Source organism: Pelobates fuscus, chromosome 3 (assembly GCF_036172605.1).
Source record: "Pelobates fuscus isolate aPelFus1 chromosome 3, aPelFus1.pri, whole genome shotgun sequence".
NCBI lineage: Eukaryota > Metazoa > Chordata > Amphibia > Anura > Pelobatidae > Pelobates > Pelobates fuscus.
Window position 1 is genome coordinate 263,664,705 of NC_086319.1, and position 15,765 is coordinate 263,680,469.

Sequence of the window (15,765 nt, forward strand, 5' to 3'; positions counted from 1 at the left end):
ATTTATGTGAAATACTGTGATATTACTGTACTTACATATGCTGTTGTGGCATCGTAAGATGTTCTGTTACCTCGTGCACAACAAAAATAAAATCTCCTGGCAGATCCTTTCAAAGCGCAATTCAAAGCACTCTCTCCAGGCCTAGTTATCAGGGGGCTCTTGGTGTTGAGAGTGTTACAACATGGCAGCCATCCGGTCCAAAGGGGGTGCACACCATCCGGTCGTCCTTCGAGCAGGGGACCTTGCTGCTGCAGCTGGGTGAGTTTTCCCAGTGGGGATTGGATATCAACCACCGGTCCAAAGGGGGGTTCGGGGGGTGGGTGCATGGCTAAAGGGTAGTCTGCACAAGAAGCAAGTCCTACGCCAGGAGATCGGCCACTTCTCCCAGAGCCCAGGCCGCAAGACATACTAGGCCACACAGCCAGACGGCTTCAATTGACGGCGTAATGGCACAGATCGCGGTTCAGTGCGTTCCCACATGGTACAAGTGTGTCCACAGTTTGTGTGAAGCTGCTATCCATGTGGTTTAGAGTAACAACGGCTGATTTTCTGCTCAATCGTGCCGGAGCTAGTTAAGCACGTCCAGCCATCTTGGCTTTATTTTAAAGTGTGTATGGTTGGGATGGAAATCCAAGCTCTATAACTATACATACCCCCTCTTACAAGTAAAATGGGATTCACCCAGGCTGTACAAGTACTTTTATGGAAAAAACAATACACAACTGTACTATGAAAGCCCAGGGCTAATCAGAAATAAATAATTTAATCAAGCACAGATTTTAGGCTGTCTGTAATATCTATCACTATGCATTATCAGATACATTTATCCCAAGCTTATCTTAATAAGAAGGGTATGTTTTGTATATTATGCATATATATTTTTTCATAGTCATCGCATATGGTCTCTATCTGCGGTTGTCCTATAGGTTTTGGTGGAGACATATAGCATCTCACATGTTCACCGAGGGCAACTAATGAACTGTCCGATGTTTGTGTTGACAGTCATTTGTTTACTTTAAAAGACATTCTCCCTCCTCCAAACATAACATAACAGTGATTTTGCCTCCTCCTATAACCCCATTGACCACTTGAAATATTTATTCTTTCTCTAATCAGTCCACCCCACAACACAGATTCCCCTCTCCAAACACATTTCACAGATTAACAGCTCAATCACTTCCAAATCAGGTCTCATCCAAAAGAGAGCCACTCTGGAATACTACAATGAATGATATAAACATGAACAAAAATATTGAAAAACTCTTGAATAATCCAAAATTATAGGTCTCGTTCCATCCAAGCAATGCTGGACATGGCTGTGGCATTGGCTGACACTCACCGCTTTGTAGAGTCTGTCTCCCTCCTGACAGCACGCCTTGGGGCAGTGTTCCTGTGGGTGTCAGTCCTTTCAGTGTTAGTACACTCTCACTCTCTTCCCTGAAATAATACAAGAACCTCAGAAGTGTTTGAAAGACAGAACAAGAAATTGCATGGTCAGCAGTAATACATAGGAACCTTGGTTTCAGAGTAAGAGGAAAAGAGTAAATATTTAAATGAACCACACCAGTAACAATAGCTACAAAACACAAAGTTGTCTTACATATGTACCACCTATATGAGAAGGCATTCTCAATTTAACACAAAACTAAACATGTGAATTTAATTACGCTTCCCTGCTCCTTTATTTTGGATTAAGTATGGGCAAAAGGCAGATTCCCAGATGTTGTAGAACTACGAATGCTATGATGTTTTACTAGCCTTTAGAATCCTAAGCATCATGCAAGTTACAATTCTACAACATCTACAACATACCCTTTGCCCACACCTGCCTTGGTTGCAATTTAATTTGATTGGATCTATGTAGCTTCCATGTAAGTTGTAAAGTCTAAACAACTGATCTCACATATCAAGAGAAGTAAGTTGAGATATTCCAAATTTGAGTATTTTGATGCAGTGATTGGCTAAACCTAATGTGGACATGTTTGTATATCCCTATTTTTCAAATAGGTGTTACATCCAGTTTTATTTTTATATTATATATATATATATATATATATATATATATATATATATATATATATATATATATATATATATATATATATATATATATATATATATATATATATATATATATATATATATACACACACACACACACACACACACTTGATGTGTGGGTGTGCCCAGAGTTCGAAACCCACAGTTTTTATATATTTTTACTTCTTTCTTCATTTAAGATGAATATATATATAATAAATAAATTTAGTAGAGTAAGTGGTTTAATACTTCACCCAAAGTTTTCTTATTCCTGGCAACAATACTAAGACAATAGTCCCTACTTCACCTTACATTATGCTATTAAATTGAACTTAAAATAAGTTTGACTCACCAAAACTGGATTACTTCCATTCAATGGTGTTGGTGTAGAGGGAATAAACCCTGACATGAGAATCACTTTAATGCTTATATACTCTAAAATGGAAAACCATTATAAAGTCCTTCATAGACATTGGAAGAGTGAACGAGACATTACCTGAGTACAGAGAAAACACGTGCCATCTTCCCAATTGCTCTGATCTTGTTTCTAATAATCTCCTTACGCACAGAAGCACCACCTGGAGGGGTGAATTATTAAATATGAATGGACAACTAGAAACTTATTCCTGGACCCTTATAAAGCAAAATATCCCTCTCCCTGCCTTCATATCTGTGAATAGATCTACAAAGTAGACAAAAGAAGAACAAATGACGTGTTGACACATGAGAAGGTGAAGAAATAAACAAACTAAAAAGACATCAAAGATGGAAAGTGGGTGCTATACATCGTACAGAGAAAAACAGGGCAGCGAAACCACAAAAGGCATGGAATATTAATTTATTTCTAATGAAAAATGGCACTGAATTGCATTAGAGTGAATATGACTTACTTTCCAAGGGGTCTTCCCCATCAGAGATAAGCTCGTCATCTGAGCAGATGCTTAGAATGTTCACCAGCATCTCGGTAACTGAGTACAAAGATCAGAAATGGATCAATCAATACAACTTAAACACTGATAAAACCTGCACCAATATAGAATAAAACAAAACGGAAATCAAAAGTTCATACACAACGGATTCACAAATCCCATGTCAAATTTACGAAATTATATGTACTGTGTTTACAGCACTTTTAAACATGCAAAGTAATTCAAAATGCTAGAAAAAGAGAGAAATGGTATATAGCTGTAAAATGTAAGGAACTAAAAAAAATAAAAATGCCATTATAGTAGATCACTGCAATACAATTTTTTTCAGGAAGTGTTGGATCTATTGTGTCACTAGCACATTCTGCATTATAAACATAAAATTAACTTTTGTTGAAGCAGCCTGCAAATTATGGAATGCAGCTGCTGCTTTGTGTCTATCTTCCCATTACACTGACTATTGCTTTAGACTGCATTTCATAGGCCAGTTATTTGGTACTATTTAATATTGTTAGGCCAAAAATTTTCAGCTTCTATAAACTGGATACTTCATGCAGCATTAAGAGAGAAAATGGCAAGTTCCACATTTATGTTTTCTATATTAGTACTTTTTTTAAGTGTAAACATTCCTGTAATTTTAGCTAGCAATGAAAAGAGGTGAATTTATTTTAAACACTGGAGAGATGATTAATACAACATATAAGCTATTGAATTCAGTTTAGCCAGTGTTAACTATTTATTGTAGATACTATCCACAATCTACATAAGCAACATTTATTAAAAGTATGTACTAAATCTCTGAAGCAGAAAGGGGGATATTGGTTATTATGTTAAAGTAAGGATTTTCAGGATGCTCTTGAGTTGCAACACCTGCTTTGTTGTATTTCTTAATTTTTAAATGTAGCTAATAATTTGTATACAAAACAATCCTGCTATTTGATTGATTTTTGATTACCAGCTCATCATTCTCAAGTAATATGGATGACATTATGCAATGCTGAAAGCAATTAACTAGCATTGTTTGTAGTTGCTTTGAAGTGAAGGCATATCTTTGTTATTTGTAAATGTATTCTACTGAACACAAATTTACATCAGGATGGATCACAGTCTGACAAATAACTGGCATAATCTTGATTCAAAATGTTGTTGAAATGTAGGCAAATGCCCAGTGCAGTAAACAAATGATGAAGGCACGTTGTAATCTGATTATCAGTAGCATTTCTTGTGACCATGTAGGCATGGTGTAAAATCCATTTACTCCCATTTATAGATGACAAATCAAACAAGCCAGTGTATTTCATGTGACATAGTGTTTCACTATCTCCAGAATATCAGCCTCCAAAACACCAGCAAACAGTTTTGTTGCATCAACAGCAATGTCTGCCTTCTAATGAAAATAATGGCCTAGAACAGGGGTTCCCAACCAAGTTCCCAAGTACCCTCCAACAGTCAAGGATTTAGGAATCATCCTGTTGTGTTTAACCCCTTAAGGACCAAACTTCTGGAATAAAAGAGAATCATGACATGTCACACATTTCACGTGTCCTTAAGGGGTTAAAGACACAACTGGGTAATTCCTAAATCCTGGACTGGTAGGGGATACTTGAGGACTGGGTTAGGAACCACTGGCCTAGAAGATTAATACTTTTGGAAATGCTATTCAATTGATTAATCGCTCCTGCGATTTTCAAACAATCCGGCTCCAAAAAAAGCTGTTGACTCCTCACCTGACAACAGGACGCAGGAGTTAAAAGCAATAAGAGGTGCTTGCCCAGAAATCTGTGTTTTGACCCCTATAAGGGTAAAGTACAAGCTCTGTGTCCGAGGCCTACTGCCTAGCTGCAACATAATGAACCCCTCACCCTTGGGCCCTGCTGGCAGCTATCATGGTGGCTGTGCCAGTTCTGTCTCCAGGCACTCCGTGGAGAGGTGGATCTCTCTCGGGGCTCCTGACGCCCTCTGCGTGCAATTATGGGCAATATAAGCCAACTTCCCGGTGGGAGGTCGTCTGCCCAACAGTGTGTCTCCGAGGGCTCTCAGGCTGCTTGCTGATCAAGGCTGGACTACGTGCATGATTATTAGCGGGCCGCCCGAAATGCCTGCCGATCCCCATCTCTTTACTGCATATAGCTACCTCAGCACGGCTCCAGAAGCACTACTACTCCACCCTACATCCTGCCTAGCTGGCATGGCCTTTGTGGCAGACAGACTGTCCATACCCTGCTACTGGCCTGCGACTGAAGGTTGGAAATGTGCACCAATTATAAATTTAGCAAAAATATTACAATTTAAAAATATATATAAAGAAAACTGTGGATTTCGACATGTAAAAAAAAAAACCTCTAAAGTGGTATATGGAACTTCATGGTGTAGTTCTGAAAAATTAAACAATTGATTTTTATGGAACAAAGTGAAGAAAATCTATCAAGATTGTTTTTCTCATCATTGGGCACCATGCCCGGAGGGAATAATATACTTCTTAGTATAGGCATAAGCAGGTAATGAGAATGTTTCACAGGGAATTTGTGAGTCATTTTATACCAAACATTTATATCTGTATATATTGCTGGATCTGGCTGAAATCATTTGAAAAGCTTATTCAAAAATATTAAATTGAAGTCAATATTAGGGATGGGGCCTGACTGTCATACTGATCGGTCGCATCTTGAGTGACCCCTGAAAGAAAACTCCTTATAGTGTCCTTATTGTGGCTATTTGATCGAGAAAACAGCTCATGACAACTTGAACACTAGCAAGCTAACTCTTTGAGGCATTTCTGCTCACGCCAGTTAAACAGAGGTCTACTTTACAGCGTGGAAGTGTGAGCAGCGTCCAATCTCCCCATCAGTACTACTTATGGGATTAGAGCACGCAATACAGGACTCAGTTTCTCTCCCTGGCAGTGAGGGTTATTGACTTTCTCTATTTACCACTGGAAGAACCGAGACCCTATCAATGTCTAAGCAACACGCGGCCTGGAGCACAGATCTATCTAAGATGGCAGACAACACATACTCGTCCACTACCAGAGGCTTGCCAGATATCAGTTTGGCTTGGCTGGACAAGTTATTTTAGGATTTCTGGTTACAGTTAAGTCGCAGCCAGAAGCCGCCCCATGTTGACTGTACGAGGGAGGGCCTACTCTAGAACTCACCTGATGTCCAGTGATCTATTCGTGGTCCTGCTCAGATGAAAGCTTATGTACTTAAATGTCCAAAGGAACCATGGTGGAAGTCCAAGCTGACTACGGACTACCAAACTCCCGGGCTGTCCGTTTTATCGCATACCTGGTTTGAGGGCCTTGAAGGGACAACCCCCCTTTGTGCACAACTCAAAAACTCTTGGAGGGTCTATAGCCGATGGCTTTTTGTGTTATTAACTAGATCTATTAATGCATTCTAATGCTATTTTTTATATCTGTACATGCACAAGAAAATGTACTCCACTGTTTAGTATATCCCCAATGACAACATGCATTTAATTATGCGTTTATTTCCAATGGGGGTATATATAAAAGCATCTTGCTAAATCTTCTCGTCTGAAACCTTTGCATGCCATTCCATTCTTCCCCAGCATAGGCTCTGTGGCTGTCCACACAGACTTCCCAAGGCAGCTCAATGAGACGTATGTGCAAGGCAGGGGCTCTGAACGATTGCTGCCTCTTGATTTCTCTTTTTGATTGATAGCCATGGAGTGTAAAAATGTCAATTTATTTAAATAAATTTAAAACAACAAAAAAGTATATTTCTAATGAAATTTGCACTTTTTTTTTCATTTTACAAAAAGAGGACACACTTTTTACACAAAAAGCACTTGAACAAGCTAAAGTGCTTTAGGAGTTTGGAGTATCCCTTTAAAAAGTACATTCAGCACCACATTTATCATCATTTAAACTTTGTTATGGCTATATTGATGCATACATGTTTAACTTAGCACTCCATTTAAATTGTATTTCAAAAATAAATCATCTGTGTCTTAAACATCTGATCACATGGCAATTAAAATAAATTAATAAAATAATTATGTTTGAACATTGTTTTTAAACAGATTTAGCTTAAGAAGCTGTCAAGTGACAGAGCTACTTTAATCTGAATACAAGAGCATCATGCTTAGAACTGCTGAATATAGATATAAAAGCAAAATATCTATAGATATAAAGGCAAAATATCTAGGTAGGAAACAAGATACAGATATGGTAAACAGTTCCTCATTTCTACATTGTGATGTTCCTTTACTTGTGGTCATTGAATAACGAGAACCAGCAAATATTCTTACAATTCTCAGTCTCTGGTTTAAAGTAAACTACTCATTTACCAGACCCAGTCTGGTAAAAGAAAAGAATGAACATATTTAATGCTAAGAAAGTAGACCTGTGTTTCAGAGTAAGAGGATTCCAGAAACTATTTGCAGAGTTATTCACTAAACTGGGAACTGCAGATTTTAGTGTGGGCTGAAATGGAAAATGGAGCGGGGGTCTTGTTGGCTGATTAGCCCAAACCTTTGAAAATATCTTGTCAATGCCTTTTCTCAGTATGATAAATAAACTTGTACACTCTAGATGTTTTGGACTACACCTTCCATGATACTGTCAGTATTACGACTGTAAGAGCATTATGGGAGATGTAGTCCTGAAAATCTGGAGTGCCGAAGGTTGCCTACCCCAGGTTTAGAGAATACAGTTAAAGGAATAGCGCACACACACAAACAAAAACACAGTTTTACATTAAACAAGGCTACTTAAAATCACCTATCTTAGCAAATATGGGGATTCGGTTTCACCATATAGGGTTAAGCCCACCACTATGTTACAGGACCCCAATATCGATGGGTCCTACGCCTTAGAAATGCATGTTCTGGGTGTGCCCCCAATTCCCATTTTTTCATGGTTTTCAAAATAAACATGTTCGAGGTCCACTATCCGTGACTATTCAAGTTTCAGTGAACTTCACACAAAAAAGGGAAATGTACAGGAAACTGCAAATGTCAGATTAAAATTGAAATTCTAGAAAATTAACGGCAACATTTTGGGTAAAATTTGCTTTTGCATGTTGAATTCATTGTGTCTCTCTGTGAAAGGTGAAATAAGTTAATATCTGGGAAGGACAATGATTTTGTACTTGCATGCACTTTGATTGATTTAGTGTTACACAGCATAGTAACCCAAACTGTTGAGACTACAAATAAAATGTTTTAGGTCACATTATATTTTTACTACTTTAGTCCTTCTCTAAAGAGAGACATTATCGTATCTCTTTAGTTCCTCAAAAATAAAATGTGTTGCAATTGAGAGGCTTGGTCACACACAGATATGAAAGGTATTAACAGATCTATGTAAAGAGACAACATGGGATTAGAGTTCTACAAAACATATGGGCACACGTAAGAATATTTTTATGATAGTTCTAGGTTCACTATTAAGTTGTCTCTTTTCATATTTTTCCTGTAGCATATGGATAATTTGAATTTATTATGGTTGTTTAATTATTCAAGGTGATTGAAATCCTTTAGTGAAGTAATTCCAGTCATCACTGGCCCAGGATTTAGATATTACCCAGTTCTATACCAGCAGAATACTTTTGAAACCTGGACTAAAACTGGACTTGTGATGACACAGTTTTACAACATTGTGCCAAACTTGAATTCTTATGAAATCGTCTGTTATCTATTATTATATAGCTACTCTGCTATAAAGATCAACATACTGCATGTTGATACTTACTGAAAGCAAGAGTGTTACTTTATTGATTCTAGTAGAACCAAGCACATATGTATACTTTATGGTACACAGTGGTTACAGTGTTTAGAAGGAGCAGACAAGTCTGCTCTCATGTGCAAATATAGAAAGCAAACAAAATACTAATTGTCAGTGAAGAACAGAGGGATTCAAGCAGTCTAATATGCTGTAATGAACTAGATCAGGGGTAGTCAACCTTTTTATACCTACCGCCCACTAATGCATCTTTCTTGATGGTAAAATTTCCTTACCGCCCACCAGTGCTGCAGTAACTCAAACTTTTTAGCGCAAGTGTCTTCAGATACCCTGGTAAATGGCCACGAGCATATTTATTTTTTCCCCAGACGTGGGTTCTAAATTTGTTGCACAATTTAACAACTACTTTTACTCTTACCACATTTTGATCACACACAGTGCTTCCCCCCACCTCCCCCTTTTCCCTTTTATTACAAACAACCAAAACAACACTGTATTAGGTGCCAAATTTTATTACGTGTCACCATAAAAAGAAGTTCTCCCCCCCTTTTTTTTTTTTTTCTTTCAATTTATATTTTATTGAGTTATCGTGAATAAAACATAACTTTTCATTTTATGTATATTTAACATGAGTAAAGCAGGCATAACTTTTGCGGCTTATATACCACGATTAACAGCGATGGTCTGCCTGTAATCGTTGGTCCCTGATGTTTCACAATTTTTAATTGGATTACTGTCTATTGTGAGCTAGGTCTCGGTTCATAATGGGCTCTGGGCTCCTGGATTTGATTGGATGGGTCACTGCCTGGGGATGGGGGTATGAGGTGAAGTCTCTGACTCAGCGCCAAGAGGTAGTTCCCCCTAGTGGTCTGGCCCGCCTCGGAGCTGTGTTGGTGCCGGTCTCTTTTCTTCCGATTCGGTGCTGTTCGGAGGATGCGTCTGTCAGAGTTTGTGGGCGCATGTCCAGGTGCTTAAATAGCTCCTCGGGGTCGTCTGCTGATGTCAGCGTATGGGCTTTGTCCCCAGTTGTCACTTCCAGGGATCCCTCCACTCCCCAGCGGTATTTTATAGAGCAGTCTCTTAGTTTCTTTGCCACCGGTGCTAATTTGCGTTTTTCCATGAGCACAGGGAACGGGATGTCGCCGTATACAGCCACTGTATTGCCTTCAAAGGTTATGTTCCCCTGCGTTCTAGAGTAGGTCATGATCGCATTCTTGACAGCAACATCACGTGTTACCGCTATCACATCTCTGGCGGAGCCCTCAGGTGCTGCTGGGGACTTTCGGACCCTGAACACCGAGGTGATCAGTGGCGGGGCAGTCCCTCCCCTGATTCCTAGTGTGTCTATGAGGCTCTGTGTATATTGCAGCAGCTTCTCTGTGTCAATCATCTCTGGGATTCCCCTGAGACGTATGTTTCTACGTCTATGGCGCGTTTCCAGCATTGTTACCGTGCGGTTCAGCTTCTGCACTTGCGATGTCAGTCCCTCCATCTGCGTTCTAGCCTCCTGCATTTGGCTGTCTCTTTTTGCTTCTTTTGCCTCTATAGCTCTGACCTTGTTGTGGACTATCACCACCTCTGCCTGGACCTCTTGTAGGTCTTCCTTCCATACCTTTCTGAGGTCCAGTAGGAGCTTTTTAATGTCCCCTTTTGTTGCAGGGGCTGAGTCCTCGTCTGGTTCGGATGATTCGGATTCCCTGCCCGATTGCGGTGTAAGGGGTTCGTCCTCCTCTGGGGAGTCATCCGACATCTCCTGTTCTGTGCTGGCTTCCGGCGCCATCTTGGATATCGGCCGCGGCACGGGCCTTTCAAAGGAGAGTCGGATGTCTGGTAGGCGATGTGTCTCTGGGCGCTGAATTTTTCTATTTTTTCGCCCCATTGTGTCCTGAAGTGGGGGTGAGGGTTTCGATCAGGTAAGTCTCTGTTTTTTTTCGGCCAAAGTCTAATTTCTGCTTGTTTTGCACGGAGCCTCGCACAGAGACGTCCGCTCAGTCTCTCAGTCGGCCACGCCCCCTCTCCCCCTTTTTTTTGTTGCTACTTTTCCTGCCTTCTTCTTCTTTACCTTCCTTATATTATATCAATTTGTCAGGGGTCTCTTTCCCTTTCTCTTTATTCTCTCCTTCTCCTTCACTTATTTTCCTTCTTTCTTTCATTTTATAAGATAACAAAACTTAACTTGCCAAAACATGAGCCACTCTAAACACTGCTTCCTCTCCTCCTTTATTTTATCCCATTTTTTTCTATATTTCTTCCCTTTTGAAACAATTTTTGGATCTTTTTTAATGATTTTCTTTTACCTTCCTTATGGCAATGTCCAAAAGCAAGGCTGAGCTAGTTAGCCCACTTATTATTATTAGCCAACAAGTCTCTCCTTGTCCTGCCTATAACCTTTCTTTCTCCTATTTTACAAGTGCTCTGCTCCACTTCAACCTGCTTCTGCCTGTCCCTGCTATCGTGCATCAGCTCCCACTCCTCCCCTTCCTCTTCCCACGTGTTACACTCGCTCGTGTTAGCATGTTCTCGCGTTTCTCTCGTTTTCGCACAAGTTTGCACGCCTTCGTGCTTTCATGTGCGTTTGTGCACTCGCGCTCGCCCACTCTCTCGATGGAAGGAGGATTCAGCTTGTTGTGCCGCAGAACCCCCTACCACCCACCTGGAATCCTGAAACTAGGGACCAGGTTGACAACCCATGTACTAGATGATTAATGGCCTAGAGATATGCAACAGAGTATCTCCAATCCATAATATCACTGCCACCATGCTTGACTGTTGGCATTAGCTTCTCTAGGTAGAAGCTAATGTCTGTTTTTTTCAAGACAGTGTTTATCTGATGGTACTGTGTGCAGGAGGCAGTGTGTATGAGGCAGTGTGCACATATCGTAACTGTATAGGGCCATGTGCACATTTCGCAACTGTGTGTATAGGGCCATGTGCACATTTCGCAACTGTGTGTATAGGGCCATGTGCACATTTCGCAACTGTGTGTATAGGGCCATGTGCACATTTCGCAACTGTGTGTATAGGGCCATGTGCACATTTCGCAACTGTGTGTATGAGGCAGTGTGCACATTTCGCAACTGTGTGTATGAGGCAGTGTGCACATTTCGTATCTGTGTGTATGAGGCAGTGTGCACATTTCGTATCTGTGTGTATGAGGCAGTGTGCACATTTCGTATCTGTGTGTATGAGGCAGTGTGCACATTTCGTATCTGTGTGTATGAGGCAGTGTGCACATTTCGTATCTGTGTGTATGAGGCAGTGTGCACATTTCGTATCTGTGTGTATGAGGCAGTGTGCACATTTCGTATCTGTGTGTATGAGGCAGTGTGCACATTTCGTATCTGTGTGTATGAGGCAGTGTGCACATTTCGTATCTGTGTGTATGAGGCAGTGTGCACATTTCGTATCTGTGTGTATGAGGCAGTGTGCACATTTCGTATCTGTGTGTATGAGGCAGTGTGCACATTTCGTATCTGTGTGTATGAGGCAGTGTGCACATTTCGTATCTGTGTGTATGAGGCAGTGTGCACATTTCGTATCTGTGTGTATGAGGCAGTGTGCACATTTCGTATCTGTGTGTATGAGGCAGTGTGCACATTTCGTATCTGTGTGTATGAGGCAGTGTGCACATTTCGTATCTGTGTGTATGAGGCAGTGTGCACATTTCGTATCTGTGTGTATGAGGCAGTGTGCACATTTCGTATCTGTGTGTATGAGGCAGTGTGCACATTTCGTATCTGTGTGTATGAGGCAGTGTGCACATTTCGTATCTGTGTGTATGAGGCAGTGTGCACATTTCGTATCTGTGTGTATGAGGCAGTGTGCACATTTCGTATCTGTGTGTATGAGGCAGTGTGCACATTTCGTATCTGTGTGTATGAGGCAGTGTGCACATTTCGTATCTGTGTGTATGAGGCAGTGTGCACATTTCGTATCTGTGTGTATGAGGCAGTGTGCACATTTCGTATCTGTGTGTATGAGGCAGTGTGCACATTTCGTATCTGTGTGTATGAGGCAGTGTGCACATTTCGTATCTGTGTGTATGAGGCAGTGTGCACATTTCGTATCTGTGTGTATGAGGCAGTGTGCACATTTCGTATCTGTGTGTATGAGGCAGTGTGCACATTTCGTATCTGTGTGTATGAGGCAGTGTGCACATTTCGTATCTGTGTGTATGAGGCAGTGTGCACATTTCGTATCTGTGTGTATGAGGCAGTGTGCACATTTCGTATCTGTGTGTATGAGGCAGTGTGCACATTTCGTATCTGTGTGTATGAGGCAGTGTGCACATTTCGTATCTGTGTGTATGAGGCAGTGTGCACATTTCGTATCTGTGTGTATGAGGCAGTGTGCACATTTCGTATCTGTGTGTATGAGGCAGTGTGCACATTTCGTATCTGTGTGTATGAGGCAGTGTGCACATTTCGTATCTGTGTGTATGAGGCAGTGTGCACATTTCGTATCTGTGTGTATGAGGCAGTGTGCACATTTCGTATCTGTGTGTATGAGGCAGTGTGCACATTTCGTATCTGTGTGTATGAGGCAGTGTGCACATTTCGTATCTGTGTGTATGAGGCAGTGTGCACATTTCGTATCTGTGTGTATGAGGCAGTGTGCACATTTCGTATCTGTGTGTATGAGGCAGTGTGCACATTTCGTATCTGTGTGTATGAGGCAGTGTGCACATTTCGTATCTGTGTGTATGAGGCAGTGTGCACATTTCGTATCTGTGTGTATGAGGCAGTGTGCACATTTCGTATCTGTGTGTATGAGGCAGTGTGCACATTTCGTATCTGTGTGTATGAGGCAGTGTGCACATTTCGTATCTGTGTGTATGAGGCAGTGTGCACATTTCGTATCTGTGTGTATGAGGCAGTGTGCACATTTCGTATCTGTGTGTATGAGGCAGTGTGCACATTTCGTATCTGTGTGTATGAGGCAGTGTGCACATTTCGTATCTGTGTGTATGAGGCAGTGTGCACATTTCGTATCTGTGTGTATGAGGCAGTGTGCACATTTCGTATCTGTGTGTATGAGGCAGTGTGCACATTTCGTATCTGTGTGTATGAGGCAGTGTGCACATTTTGTATCTGTGTGTATGAGGCAGTGTGCACATTTTGTATCTGTATGTATGAGGCAGTGTGCACATTTTGTATCTGTATGTATGAGGCAGTGTGCACATTTTGTATCTGTATGTATGAGGCAGTGTGCACATTTTGTATCTGTATGTATGAGGCAGTGTGCACATTTTGTATCTGTATATATGAGGCAGTGTGCACATTTTGTATCTGTATGTATGAGGAAGTGTGCACATATCGTAACTATATTTATGAGGCAGTGTGCACATTTTGTATCTGTATGTATGAGGCAGTGTGCACATATCTGATCTGTATGTATGAGGCAGTTTGCTGCAAAATCTCATGGTCACTACTCAATCCTAATTCTCCTGGACCTTTCCGCTGCTTTTGATACTGTTGATCATCAACAGCTTCTTCTCATCCTTCATAATCTCGGTCTACGATATACTGCTCTCTTCTGGTGCTCCTCCAACCTCACCAAGCACTCTTTTAGAGTTTCTTTCTCTGGCTCTGCCTCTTCATCACAACCTCTCTCTGTTGGTGTCCCCTACTGTTCTCGATCTATACTTCCACCTTGGTAAACTCATCAGGTCCTTTGGCTTCCAATATCACTTCTATGCAGATGAAACGCAAATCTATCTGTCCGACCCAGATCTCTCCCCACCCCTCTTGACTTGTGTCTCTGACTGCTTCTCTGCTATTTCTAACTGGATGGCTGCCGATTTCCCTAAGCTCAACTTGTCCAAAACAGAACTTCTGGTCTTTCATCCCTTAAGTGTTGTTACTCCCGTGTCTGTCTCCCTCCACGTTAATGGTGCTACCATCAGATCCACCGCGCAGGCCCGTTGCCTAGGTATTCTCTATGACTCTGACCTCTCCTTCACCCCTCATGTCCAGTCGATCGCCAAATCCTGCCGCTTCCATCTCAAAAACATTGCACGCATCTACCCCACTCCCTCTAGCATGTAAGCTCATTGAGCAGGGCCCTCAACCCCTCTGTTTCTGTGTGTCAAACTTGTCTGGTTATAATTACATGTTTGTTAGTCCACCCATTGTAAAGTGCTATGGAATTTGTTTGCGCTATATATATATAATAAAAATAATATCGTAACTGTGTGTATGAGGTCATGTGCACATATATCTGTGTGTATCAGGCCATGCGCACATATATCTGTGTGTACAAGGCCATGCGCACATATATCTGTGTGTATGAGGCCATGCGCACATATATCTCTGTCTGTATGAGACAGTGTGCACATATCGTATCTGTGTGTATGAGGCCGTGTGCACATATTATAACTGTGCTTATGAGACGCTGTGCAAATATTGTAACGGTGTTTATGAGGCTGTATGTATATATTATATGTGTGTGTATGAGGATGTGTGCAGATTTTGTAATTGTGTGTATGATGCGGTGTGCATGAGGCTTATTACCTTTCTCCCCTACAAAGGGCAAGGACCAGGTGAATACATCCATGAAGTTTGGCAACCAATAAGGGTGCGGAGAGCAGTTAAACTGACGAATATTCATTACATTATTTTCGTATTTCAACACTGCAGCTGCAGGAAGAAAAAGGGTAAATGTTTAGAAGAGAGAAAAATGTAAAAATAAATAAATAAATAATAAAATAAAAAAAATAAAAAAATCACACGTGTCTCTATATATAGTGTAGTGTGCTCCTACATCTCAAAATATTTTATGCTATTTCTACCTCTATGCACCTTGCTATGTTTCTCTCTTAGCACACTGCAGTGTGCCACTCTCGCCCCTCCATATACATACTGCAACATCATCCTGCACACAGCAGCCATGTCAACACTATACACACGTTTTATATATACACTGCAAGCAGTGTTACACCAAATATAAATTGCAGAGTACAGCAGCAATATTTTAACTTTACACACAATACAGACCGTATGAATGCCACATTCACTTTAGATACACAGTAGATGTCAACACTTTATATACATTGCAGACAGCAGCAATGTCACTTTCATTTTACAAGCA

At 40.9% G+C, this 15,765-nt stretch overlaps 1 protein-coding gene across 4 annotated transcripts in view; it reads right to left on the reverse strand.

Annotated features, from left to right (window-relative positions):
* PPP3CC (protein phosphatase 3 catalytic subunit gamma) overlaps positions 1–15,765 on the reverse strand; it is an 81,553-nt gene that overhangs the window by 5,764 nt on the left and 60,024 nt on the right. For all 4 annotated transcript variants that reach the window (XM_063448472.1, XM_063448471.1, XM_063448470.1 and 1 more), the window contains 4 exons: positions 15,189–15,314; positions 2,931–3,008; positions 2,537–2,618; positions 1,340–1,437 (listed from right to left, as the gene is read on the reverse strand). In XM_063448472.1, coding sequence (XP_063304542.1) covers positions 1,340–1,437; positions 2,537–2,618; positions 2,931–3,008; positions 15,189–15,314 — 384 coding nt within the window. The remainder of the gene's footprint in view (positions 1–1,339; positions 1,438–2,536; positions 2,619–2,930; positions 3,009–15,188; positions 15,315–15,765) is intronic.